Source organism: Balaenoptera acutorostrata, chromosome X (genome assembly GCF_949987535.1).
Source record: "Balaenoptera acutorostrata chromosome X, mBalAcu1.1, whole genome shotgun sequence".
Classification (NCBI taxonomy): Eukaryota; Metazoa; Chordata; class Mammalia; order Artiodactyla; family Balaenopteridae; genus Balaenoptera; species Balaenoptera acutorostrata.
Genome location: NC_080085.1, coordinates 16,449,792 through 16,462,174, shown reverse-complemented (window position 1 = coordinate 16,462,174; position 12,383 = coordinate 16,449,792). Strand labels below are relative to the sequence as shown.

General features: G+C 42.8%; 1 protein-coding gene across 1 annotated transcript in view; it reads left to right on the top strand.

The window, feature by feature from the left end:
- The window catches only part of MAP3K15 (mitogen-activated protein kinase kinase kinase 15), a 117,097-nt gene that overhangs the window by 22,556 nt on the left and 82,158 nt on the right, over positions 1–12,383 (top strand). The window contains exons 4-5 of the mRNA XM_057538248.1: positions 458–626; positions 2,631–2,737. Coding sequence (XP_057394231.1) covers positions 458–626; positions 2,631–2,737 — 276 coding nt within the window. The remainder of the gene's footprint in view (positions 1–457; positions 627–2,630; positions 2,738–12,383) is intronic.

The following is a 12,383-nucleotide window of genomic DNA, read 5'->3' as shown; positions in this document are numbered from 1 at the left end:
TTAAAGAAGTTCTCATTTTACTCTGTTTCATGGCTTTGGAGTTTTGTTCAGCTTTGTGAAAATCTCTTCATCGTGGGGGAAATTACTATTCAAGTAAGGTACTTTCTTGTCTTCTTTGTGTTTGAAAATACCAGAGAGAAGAGGGGGATGGGCTGGGGTGGGTAGCAAGTCTTGTGGGTCATCCAAATACATATGGGGTCAAGTTTGAAAATATTTTCAAGGTCATAATGAACTGATATTTCTTTGTTACTGTTTAGTGGTGAGTTTTTACAGAATGTCCCTCACAAGTAGGACGTGTCTCCTGTTTGCTGATGCAGGGAGTCTGAGGTCTGGGCGAGGCCCCCATGTGTTAGCCTAAGTCCTGTCAACGAGAACCAAGCTTGTTTGAGCTGCTAAGGGCAACACAGTCCTGGATGCACATGGATGCGACTGGAGGTTTTCTTGTTTTCCTCTCCAGTGCTTATTACAAAGAAGCCTTGTTAAATGGCATCCGGAGAGCCAGAGAGAAATACCAGGGTGATGAACTGGCGAAGGAGCTGGCTCGCATCAAACTCCGCATGGACAATACCGAGGTTCTGACCTCAGACATCGTCATTAATTTACTGCTGTCCTATCGTGATATCCAGGTATGAAATATGCTTGTCTGAGGCTATCACAGTTCTTCCTTGACATGAGGAATTTCTCATATGAAGTACTCTTACACTGGGTGTATGGTTAGGTAGCTGTTTTACAGACAAAATAGGGATGTGGCTAGGTCATAGGTCACCTCGCATATCTGTTGTGGTGGAAATATTGAAGAAGGTTTTGTCATATCAGAAGGCCACTCCAGCAAAATCTCAGAAACAGTACTGCTTAATAAAAGGAATTAGAATTAAACAGTTTATGTGCACTTTGTGTTAGGCGTTGTTCCAAGCCCTTTGCAAGTCCTAATTCACTTAATCCTCTTCATAAGCCTATGGGGTGTACGCTTGGATTATCCCCATTTTACAAATGAGGAACATGAGGTACAGAGAAGTTAAGTAACTTGCCTAAGGTCACACAGCAGTTGGCAAAGTCAAGATTCAAACTGAGGCAACCGGCTCTGTCCTCTTTGCTCTTAACTCCTCTGCTACTTCCTTTAGGCCTTTGTCACTTCCTTCTTTGTTTACCACTGCCTGTTAGTGAAAGGGAGAGCAGGAGTAGCAGAGGCAAGTCCAGGACCCAGGGAATGCAGGGGTTTATTCTAAGACAAGTGACAGAGGCTTCTGGAGAGTTCTTGAGACAGGGTTTGTAGAATATGGTACCATGGAGGAAATCAGTCGTTTCCTCCCTCCAAGTTTAATGCTGTGGAGCCATTTCTAAGGATGTCTTGCCTTCCTTTCCATTGGAGGAACGCAGGGCAACGTACATAACCTGCAGAATTCTACAAAGCCATATTGGAGGTTGTTGGCCACGGGTCTTTAAATCTGAATGAGAGAGACTTCCATTTACGACCTGAACCGAGAACAGAGTCAGCCACTTAGGGAACGTGCCCCTGGTGATAAACAGATGCATCTAATTGATTTTAATAGCAGATGCTATTAGGAATTATGATGATTAAATTACGCCCCATGGAACAAGAGAATGGGAATGAGCTTTTTTGAAGTTTTTCTTCTGTTGAGCTGCTGGCTTCCTTCTGCCCTTGCTTTCACGCATCCCTCCTCTTTATAACCTTCCGTTGGTGGGACTCTCGGGCTCAAGGGTGAGCCAGAAGCTTCTTGGCAATACTCTGCCTTCCCTTTCCTTGGGTAGCAGCATCGAGGTGTAAAGCCACAAAACAGACATGAGATTTCAGTGGGAAGTCCTCATCTGCTAACTGTGGCTGGCTGTCAGCGAGTTGGCCCGAAACGATTTTAAGCCCGGCTGAAAGGGTAGCAGATGGCGCTGCTCGGAGGGGACACAGCTGAGACAAACACGGTAGCAATTTCTCCCTGGGTAATTATGCAGTTTAGAGCTGTGGTTCTCAAGCGGGGGACATGTGGCAGTATCTGGAGATATTTTTGGTTGTCACAACTCGAGGAGGGAGGGGGAAGTGCTCCTGGCATCTAGTGGGTCAAGGCCACGGATGCTGCTTAACATCCCACGATACACAGCACAGCCCCCACCATAAAGAATGATCCAGCCCCCAAATGTCAGTAGTGCCAAGGTTGAGAAATTCTAGTTTAGATGAATGTGATTGTTTCTGACAAAATAGGAAGGATTGGGATGTTTCCCCCCATTTACGTGGCAAATAACTGTAAGATTTCCTACATGTTTATGTCCCGTTCATTTTAGCCCACAGCCCTGCTGGTGTTAACTCTCCCACGCTCAAAATGTGGTAGCTTTTCCTGGCTGCTGGGCTCATTTGTTTTCTTTTATCGTCTTTGAATCTAACTTCCTTTCCTCGGTCCTTTTGTGACCTCTGATAGCAGTGATTCTTTCTCTGTCTTCTCTCTCATCCACCTTGTTGTTTTTAATCTCATTGCTATTCTTTTAAGGGCTTTAACGTCACTAAATGCTGCCTGTAGGGAAAGGCTTGTACTTAAATGCTGAGGCAGTCTCATGTTCGTTCAAAATAACCTGCGAAGAGCGGTGTTTCCTGTCTTTCTCACCTTGGGGCCTCTTGCCAACAGGACTATGATGCAATGGTGAAGCTGGTAGAAACACTGGAAATGCTGCCGACGTCTGATTTGGCTGACCAGCATAACATTAAATTCCACTATGCATTTGCACTGAATAGGTAAGAGTGATAATGTGCGTATAGAGTTTTGAAACGTGCCAGCTGTTAAATTGTTTCCTTCTTTCATTCAGCCCTCATTGAGTATGAGCCAGATCCTGAGCTGAATGCTAACGTAAAGAAAATGGACAAGGCATGATCTTAACCTTCAGGGACTTTGTCTTTGGAACATATATTCTAGCTCTGAGGTCAGACATGTAACTAAATCCATACAGCTCAGAATGATAAATATCTTAATGAATATTGAAGCATAGTAGAGGGAGGAAGGCATTTTGCTTTGGGGTTTTAAAGAAGCTTCTCTGGGGTCTTTGGGGCTGGGTTGTTTTTTTTTTTCCCCCCCAACATCTTTATTGGAGCATAATTGCTCTACAGTGTTGCGTTAGCTTCTGCTGTATAACAAAGTGAATCAGCCATAGTTATACACATATCACCATATCCCCTCCCTCTTGCGTCTCCCTCCCACCCTCCCCATCCCACCCCTCTAGGTGGTCACAAAGCACCGAGCTGATCTCCCTGTGCCATGCAGCTGCTTCCCACCAGCCATCCATTCTACATTTGGTAGTGTATATATGGCAATGCCACTCTCTCACCTCATCCCAGCCCATCCCTCCCCCTCCCCGTGTCCTCAAGTCCAGTCTCCACGTCTAAGTCTTTATTCGTGTCCTGCCCCTAGGTTCTTCAGAACCAATTTTTTTTAGATTCCACATATATGTGTTAGCATACCGCATTTGTTTTTCTCTTCCTGACTTAACTTCACTCTGTATGACAGACTCTAGGTCCATCCACCTCACTACAAATAACTCAATTTCGTTTCTTTTTATGGCTGAGTAATATTCCAATGTGTATATGTGCCACATCTTCTTTATCCATTCATCTGTCGATGGACACTTAGGTTGCTTCCATGTCCTGGCTATTGTAAATAGAGCTGCAGTGAACATTGTGGTACATGACTCTTTTTGAATTATGGTTTTCTCAGGGTATATGCCCAGTAGTGGGATTGCTGGGTCGTATGATAGTTCTATTTTTAGTTTTTCAAGGAACCTCCATACTGTTCTCCATAGTGGCTGTATCAATTTACATTCCCACCAACAGTGCAAGAGGGTTCCCTTTTCTCCACACCCTCTCCAGCATTTATTGTTTGTAGACTTTCTGATAATGGCCATTCTGACCCGTGTGAGGTGATACCTCATTGTAGTTTTGATTTGCATTTCTCTAATGATTAGTGATGTTGAACATCCTTTCATGTGTTTGTTGGCAATCTGTATATCTTCTCTGGAGAAATGTCTATTTAGGTCTTCTGCCCATTTTTGGATTGGGTGGTTTTTTTTTTTGATATTGAGCTGCATGAGCTGCTTGTATATTTTGGAGGTTAATCCTTTGTCCGTTGCATCATTTGCAAATATTTTCTCCCATTCTGAGGGTTGTCTTTTCGTCTTGTTTATGGTTTCCTTTGCTGTGCAAAAAGCTTTTAAGTTACATTAGATCCCATTTGTTTATTTTTGTTTTTATTTCCCTTTCTCTAGGAGGTGGGTCAAAAAGGATCTTGCTGTGATTTATGTCATAGAATGTTCTGCCTATGTTTTCCTCTAAGAGTTTTATAGTGTCCAGTCTTACATTTAGGTCTTTAATCCGTTTTGAGTTTATTTTTGTGGATGGTGTTAGTGAGTGTTCTAATTTCATTCTTTTACATGTAGCTGTCCAGTTTTCCCAACACCACTTATTGAAGAGGCTGTCTTTTCTCCATTGTATATTCTTGCCTCCTTTGTCAAAGATAAGGTGACCATATGTGCATGGGTTTATCTCTGGGCTTTCTGTCCTGTTCCATTGATCTGTATTTCTGTTTTTGTGCCGGTATCATACTGTCTTGATTACTGTAGCTTTGTAGTATAGTCTGAAGTCCGGGAGCCTGATTCCTCCAGCTCCATTTTTCTTTCTCAAGATTGCTTTGGCTATTCAGGATCTTTTGTGTTTCCATACAAATTGTGAAATTTTTTGTTCTAGTTCTGTGAAAAATGCCAGTGGTAGTTTGATAGGGATTGCATTGAATCTGTAGATTGCTTTGGGTAGTAAAATCATTTTCACAGTGTTGGTAATTCCAATCCAAGAACATGGTATATCTCGCCATCTGTTTGTATCATCTTTAATTTCTTTCATCAGTGTGTTATAGTTTTCTGCATACAGGTCTTTTGTCTCCTTAGGTAGGTTTATTCCTAGATATTTTATTTTTTGCGATGGTAAATAGGAGTGTTTCCTTAATTTCTCTTTCAGATTTTTCATCATTAGTGTATAGGAATGCAAGAGATTTCTGTGCATTAATCTTGTATCCTGCTACGTTACCAAATTCATTGATTAGCTCTAGTAGTTTTCTGGTAGCATCTTTAGGATTCTCTATAGTATCATGTCATCTGCAAACAGTGACAGTTTTACTTCTTGTTTTCCGATTTGGATTCCTTTTCTTTCTTTTTCTTCTCTGATTGCTGTGCCCAAAACTTCCAAAACTATGTTGAATAATAGTGGTGAGAGTTGGCAACCTTGTCTTGTTCTTGATCTCAGGGGAAATGGTTTCAGTTTTTCACCATTGAGAACGATGTTGGCTGTGGGTTTGTCATATATGGTCTTTATTATGTTGAGGTAAGTTCCCTCTATGCCTACTTTCTGGAGGGTTTTATCATACATGGGTGTTGAATTTTGTCAAAAGCTTTTTCTGCATCTATTGAGGTGATCATATGGTTTTTCTCCTCCAGTTTGTTAACATGATTTATCACATTGATGGATTTGCGTATATTGAAGAATCCTTGCATTCCTGGGATAAACCCCACTTGATCATGGTGTATGATCCTTTTAATGTGATGTTGGATTCTGTTTGCTAGTATTTTGTTGAGGATTTTTGCATCTATGTTCATCAGTGATATTGGCCTGTAGTTTTCATTTTTTGTGACATCATTGTCTGGTTTTGGTATGAGGGTGATGGTGGCCTCATAGAATGACTGTGGCAGTGTTCCTCCCACTGCTATATTTTGGAAGAGTTTGAGAAGGATAGGCGTTAGCTCTTCTCTAAATGTTTGATAGAATTCGCCTGTGAAGCCATCGGGTCCTGGGGTTTTGTTTGTTGGAAGATTTTTAATCACAGTTGCAATTTCAGTGCTTCTGATTGGCCTGTTTATATTTTCTATTTCTTCCTGGTTCAGTGTCGGAAGCTTGTGCTTTTCTAAGAATTTGTCCATTTCTTCCAGGTTGTCCATTTTATTGACATGTAGTTGCTTGTAGTAATCTCTCATGATCCTTTGTATTTCTGCAGTGTCAGTTGTTACTTCTCCTTTTTCATTTCTAATTCTGTTGATTTGAGTCTTCACCCTTTTTTTCTTGATGAGTCTGGCTAATGGTTTATCAATTTTGTTTATCTTCTCAAAGAACCAGCTTTTAATTTTATTGATCTTTGCTATGGTTTCCTTCATTTCTTTTTCATTTATTTTAGATCTGATCTGTATGATTTCTTTCCTTCTGCTAACTTTGGGTTTCTTTTGTTCTTCTGCCTCTGGTTTCTTTAGGTGTAAGGTTAGTTGTTTATTTGAGATGTTTCTTGTTTCTTGAGGTAGGATTGTATTGCTATAAACGTCCCTCTTAGAACTGCTTTTGCTGCATCCCATAGGTTTTGGGTTGTCGTGTTTTCATTGTCATTTGTTTCTAGGTATTTGTTGATTTCCTCTTTGACTTCTTCAGTGATCTCTTGTTCATTTAGTAGCATATTGTTTAGCCTCCATGTGTTTGTATTTTTTACAGTTTTTTTCCTGTAATTGATATCTAGTCTTACAGCATTGTGGTCAGAAGATACTTGATACGATTTCAATTTTCTTAAATTTACCAAGGCTTGATTTGTGACCCAAAATATGGTCTATACTGGAGAATGTTCCATGAGCACTTGAGAAGAATGTGTATTCTGTTGTATTTGGATGGAATGTCTGATAAATATCAATTAAGTCCATCTTGTTTAATGTGTCATTTAAAGCTTGTGTTTCCTTATTTATTTTCATTTTGGATGATCTGTCCAGTGGTGAAAGTGGGGTGTTAAAGTCCCCTACTATTACTGTGTTACTGTCGATTTCCACTTTTACAGCTGTTAGTATTTGCCTTATGTATTGAGGTGCTCCTATGTTGGGTGCATCAATATTTACAATTGTTATATCTTCTTCTTGGATTGATCCCTTGATCATTATGTAGTGTCCTTCTTTGTCTTTTGTAATAATCTTTATTTTAAAGTCTATTTTGTCGGATATAAGAATTGCTACTCCAGCTTTCTTTTGATTTCCATTTGCATGGAATATCTTTTTCCATCCCCTCACTTTCAGTCTGTATGTGTTCCTAGGTGTCAAGTGGGTGTCTTGTAGACAACGTACATACGGGTCTCATTTTTGTATACGTTCAGCCAGTCTATGTCTTTTGGTTGGAACATTTAATCCATTTACATTTAAGGTAATTATTGATATGTATGTTTCTATTACCGTTTTCTTAATTGTTTTGGGTTTGTTATTGTAGGTCTTTTCCTTCTCTTGTGTTTCCTGCCTAGCTAAGTTCCTTTAGCATTTGTTGTAAAGCTGGTTTGGTGGTGCTGAACTCTCTCAGCTTTTGCTTGTCTGTAAAGGTTTTAATTTCTCCATCAAATTTGAATGAGGTCCTTGCTGGGTAGAGTAATCTTGGTTGTAGGTTTTTCCCTTTCATCACTTTAAATATGTCCTGCCACTCCCTTCTGACAGGCAGAGATTCTGCTGAACGATCAGCTGTTAACATTATGGGGATTCCCTTGTATGTTATTTGTTGCTTTTCTCTTGCTGCTTTTAATATTTTTCTTTGTATTTAATTATTATTATTATTATTATTATTTTAAATTTATTTTTGGCTGCATTGGGTCTTCATTCCTGCGTGCAGGCTTTCTCTAGTTGCGGCGAGCGGGGGCTACTCTTCGTTGCTCTGCGCAGGCATCTCATTGTGGTGGCTTCTCTTGTTGTGGAGCATGGGCTCTAGGCACGCGGACTTCAGTAGTTGCAGCACACGGGCTCAGTAGTTGTGGCTCGCAGGCTCTAGAGCACAGGCTTAGTAGCTGTGGCACACGGGGGTTAGTTGCTCCATGCCATGTGGGATCTTCCCGGACCAGGGCTGGAACCCGTGTCCCCTGCATTGGCAGGCAGATTCTTAACCACTGCACCACCAGGGAAGTGTATTTAATTTTTGATAGTTTGATTAATATGTGTCTTGGTGTGTTTCTCCTTGGATTTATCCTGTATGGGACTCTCTGTGCTTCCTAGACTTGATTGACTATTTCCTTTCCCATATTAGGGAAGTTTTCAAGTATAATCTCTTCAAATATTTTCTCAGATCCTTTCTTTTTCTCTTCTTCTTCTGGGACCCCTGTAATTCGAATGTTGGTGAGTTTCATGTTGTCCCAGAGGTCTCTGAGACTGTCCTCAGTTCTTTTCATTCTTTTTTCTTTCTTCTGCTCTGCAGTAGTTATTTCCACTATTTTATCTTCCAGGTCACTTATCTGTTCTTCTGCCTCAGTTATTCTGCTATTGATCCCTTCTAGAGAATTTTTAATTTCATTTATTGTGTTGTTCATCATTGTTTGTGTGCGCTTTAGTTCTTCTAGGTTCTTGTTAAACGTTTCTTGGATTTTTTCCCATTCTATTTGCAAGATTTTTTATCATCTTTACTGTCATTACTCTGAATTCTTTTTCAGATAGACTACCTATTTCCTTTTCATTTGTTTGGTCTGGTGGGTTTTTACCTTGCTCCTTCATCTGCTGTGTATTTCTCAGTCTTGTCGTTTTGCTTAACTTACTGTGTTTGGGGTCTCCTTTCGCAGGCTGCAGGTTCGTAGTTCCCGTTGCTTTTTTTTTTTTTTTTTTTTTTTAATGAGGATCTTGAATCAGATGCGTATGGTTTTGATTGATTGATTGATTGATTGATTTTGGCTGTGTTGGGTCTTCGTTTCTGTGCGAGGGCTTTCTCCAGTTGTGGCAAGCGGGGGCCACTCTTCATCGCGATGCGCGGGCCTCTCACCGTCGCGGCCTCTCTCGTTGCGGAGCACAGGCTCCAGACGCGCAGGCTCAGCAGTTGTGGCTCACGGGCCCAGCCGCTCCGCGGCATGTGGGATCTTCCCAGGCCAGGGCTCGAACCCGTGTCCCCTGCATTAGCAGGCAGATTCTCAACCACTGCGCCACCAGGGAAGCCCGTTCCCGTTGCTTTTGGTGTCTGCCCCCAGTGGGTAAGGTTGGTTCAGTGGTTTGTTTGGCATGGGGTGTCCAGCACTGTAGCTCCCTGGTCGTTGAGTGGAGCTGAGTCTTAGGGTTGAGATGGACATCTTTGGGAGAGCTCTTGCCGATTGATATTACATGGGGCTGGGAGGTCTCTGGTGGACCAATGTCCTGAATTCGGCTCTCCCACCTCAGAAACTCAGGCCTGACAGCTGGCCGGAACACCAAGACCCTGTCAGCCACACGGGTGGAGAACATGGGCTATGAGTTGGGTGTCAGCCACTGCCCTGTTGTAGCTCTGTCTCAGCTTTCTCCAAAGGTCACCCAGATACATTGGGTTATTCCAGCATTCCTCAGAACTTGCACATGCCAGTCTGGGATTTGTAGATGTCCTCCTGATACTCTTCATTGAAATACCTTGCATTCATGGTGGTGAGAGATATGCTAATAGTGTTTGTTCTCTTCAGTTCAGAGACTGGGACAGTCTGAGCCTTCATGTGGCCAAGTCAGGAGCAGCTGGCCAACAGTCCCAAAGTGATAACATGTCAGATTCCAAGAAGGCTTTCTGCAGTGCCCGAGCAGTAGTCCCAAGCAGCCGCTCTGCTCAGCTGCAGCACTCTGAGCAGGGAACTCGGTGGGACCCTCAAACGAGGATTTCTGCTGGCCCTAGAGCCTGACTTGCCCACCCAGGCAAGGAGCTGAAGAGAGCATCTCCCAGCCCCGTCTCATCAGAGGAGCGGACACCTGGGTGGGGCTGGGGTTTTTTTTTAATTAATTTATTTATTTGGTTTTTTAAATTTTTGGCTGTGCTGGGTCTTCGTTGCTGTGCACAGGCCTTCTCTAGTTGCGGCGAATGGGGGCCACTCTTCATTGCGGTGCGTGGGCTTCTCATTGCAGTGGCTTCTCCTGTTGCAGAGCACGGGCTCTGGGCGCACGGGCTTCAGTAGTTGTGGCTCGTGGGCTCTAGGCGCACAGGCTCAATAGTTGTGGTGCACGGGCTTAGTTGTTCCACGGCATGTGGGATCTTCCCAGGCCAGGGATCAAACCTGTGTCCCCTGCATAGGCAGGCAGACTCTTAACCACTGTGCCACCAGGGAAGCCCTGGGGCTGGGTTTTTTAAGATTTAGTAAAAAATTGCCTCATGGGTGGGATAGAGTGTGGGATGGGAGTGGTGAAAAGGCCATTCCACTTGGCCAGAAGTGTGAGCAGATAGTTCTTCATGTGCATTTTGCCTTCTGGGAACATCCAGAACATGAGATGTAGGTGAAGTAAATGTCTGCAGTGAGCAGAGTGTGGAGGGTGGGACCGTGTCTTGAAAGGACCTTGTGTACACAAATAAGGAGCTGAGAGTGTCTTGTAGGCTGGGTGGGTGGGGGCAGGTTTAACAACAGGATTAACGTTGTATGGTGGGGAAAGACTAGTCTTTATGTACTAGTATAATCTGAACTTTGGAATACAAATTACTGGGCTAGGTAGAGTATGTGAGACTTGGAAATTCCTGCCTGGAGACCGTGAGCCTCAAAAGCTTATTGCTAGGGGTGTCAGCTAAGATGCTGTAGTAAAGAGCCCCCAAATGCAGTGATTTAAATCAGATTGAAATTTCTCTTTTACAAAGCAGTCTAGAGGTGAGTGGGCCAGACTAGTTGCATAGTACTGCTCCAGAAGTTGTTCAGGGTCCTAGCTTCTGACAATTTTGTAGCTCTTTCATTCCCAGGAGTGTTGTCCTCTTCTAGTTGAAGCTAGGTCACTGCTACTCTGTGTTCCAGCCTAATGAAAGGAGTAAAGAGTGGAAGCCCAGGGCAAGCAGTTTCCTTTAAAGCAAGTAGAATTTGCATATGCCACTTCCACTGACATTCTATTGGTGAGAACATAGTCACATGACCCCTATCTAGCTGTAAGGGAAGCTGGGAAATGTAGTCGCTAGCTGGGTGGCCATGTGCCCATTCAAACTTGGCTACTGTGGATTTGGAGGATAACTAGGAGTTTGACACATCCAATTTCACGAAATCCAAGCTGCCTAAATGTCTTAGTCCTACAGTCACTCTTCCTCCCCAGTAAGATACAGGAAGAGGGGTGGCATTAGGTGAACATGGTGAGAACCACGCCCAAATACACTTCCCACTGGGCCTGTCCTCTGCTGGGGACAGGAATTGGTCATGTTTGAATCACATGGCAAAAACCTCTGAGAAGATATTCAAACATGGCTTGAGAACCAGAGTTCTGGCACCTTCTTATCAACCTTCCATGGCCAACATCTTCCTCAGGAAATGAATAAAGTGAGGGTCGATGGTAACCCGAGTTAGAGGACTTTGGGGTCTGATTTCTCAGAGGCTTTTCTTTGCTTCAGCAGCTGGGTTAAGCTATAGATTGTGGACCTGCCACTGGCAGCACCTGCCTAACAGCAGCAACACAGAAGCCCATGGCTTCAGGATTCTTGTAATGCATATGAGGCTACATCTCTCTTTTATATTGAAGTATGTACAATGCACAGGCAGTGAAATGCGTAGATCTTTATACAAATTGATGAGTTTTAATAGACATACACATGTAAACAACACCCCTATCAAAATATACAACATTTCCAATCCCCCCCCCAGAAAGTACCTTTGTGCCCCTTTGCAGGTAGTCCCCACCCCTCCATAGGCAGCCATTATTCATATATTGTAACCTCTGTCTCCATAGATGAGTTTTTCCTGTCCTTCAACTTTGTATAAATGGAATCACACAGTACGTACTCGTTTGTGTCTGGCTTCCTTCACGCAGCATTGTGTTTGTGAGATTCGTCCATGCTGTTGGGTGTGTGACTAGTTCATTCTTTCTCCTTGCTGTGGAGTATTTTGTTGTGTGGATATGCCGCAAGTGATTTATCCATTTTACTGCTGATAGACCTTTAGGTTGTTTCCAGTTTGGAGATAGTAAGAACAATCCTGCTGTGAGCATTCTTGTGCATGATTTTTGCACACATACGGACACATTTCTGTTGGGTACATAGCATGTGCTTGTGTCCTGCTGTACTAGATACCGGCAAATAGTGGTAGTCAGGATTTGGATTCCTTTTGGCGGAGGGGCTTCATGGTCTCTATGAAAATGTGCCTTCTCTCTCCCCAGCAGTCTTTAAACTCAGCATCCCAAGGCGGGGAACATTGGGAAGGGCATCTTCCTTAAGCCTGAAAAAAAAAAGTTTTGTAACTCTCTTCCCCCAGAGTAGTGGGTTCTGCTTTTATTTATACTTAAATTATACTTGGTCGATCCTTGACTTAACAAGGATTAATGACTTATCACTGGTGAAGTTTCTGGAAAAATGCCTGGCACACTTTAAGTGCTATTCTAAAAAATGGTTCATTAAATTAAAACTAAGAGGGCCTTTTAAAGCGCTCACCACCAAGTCTTTTCCCGGACCT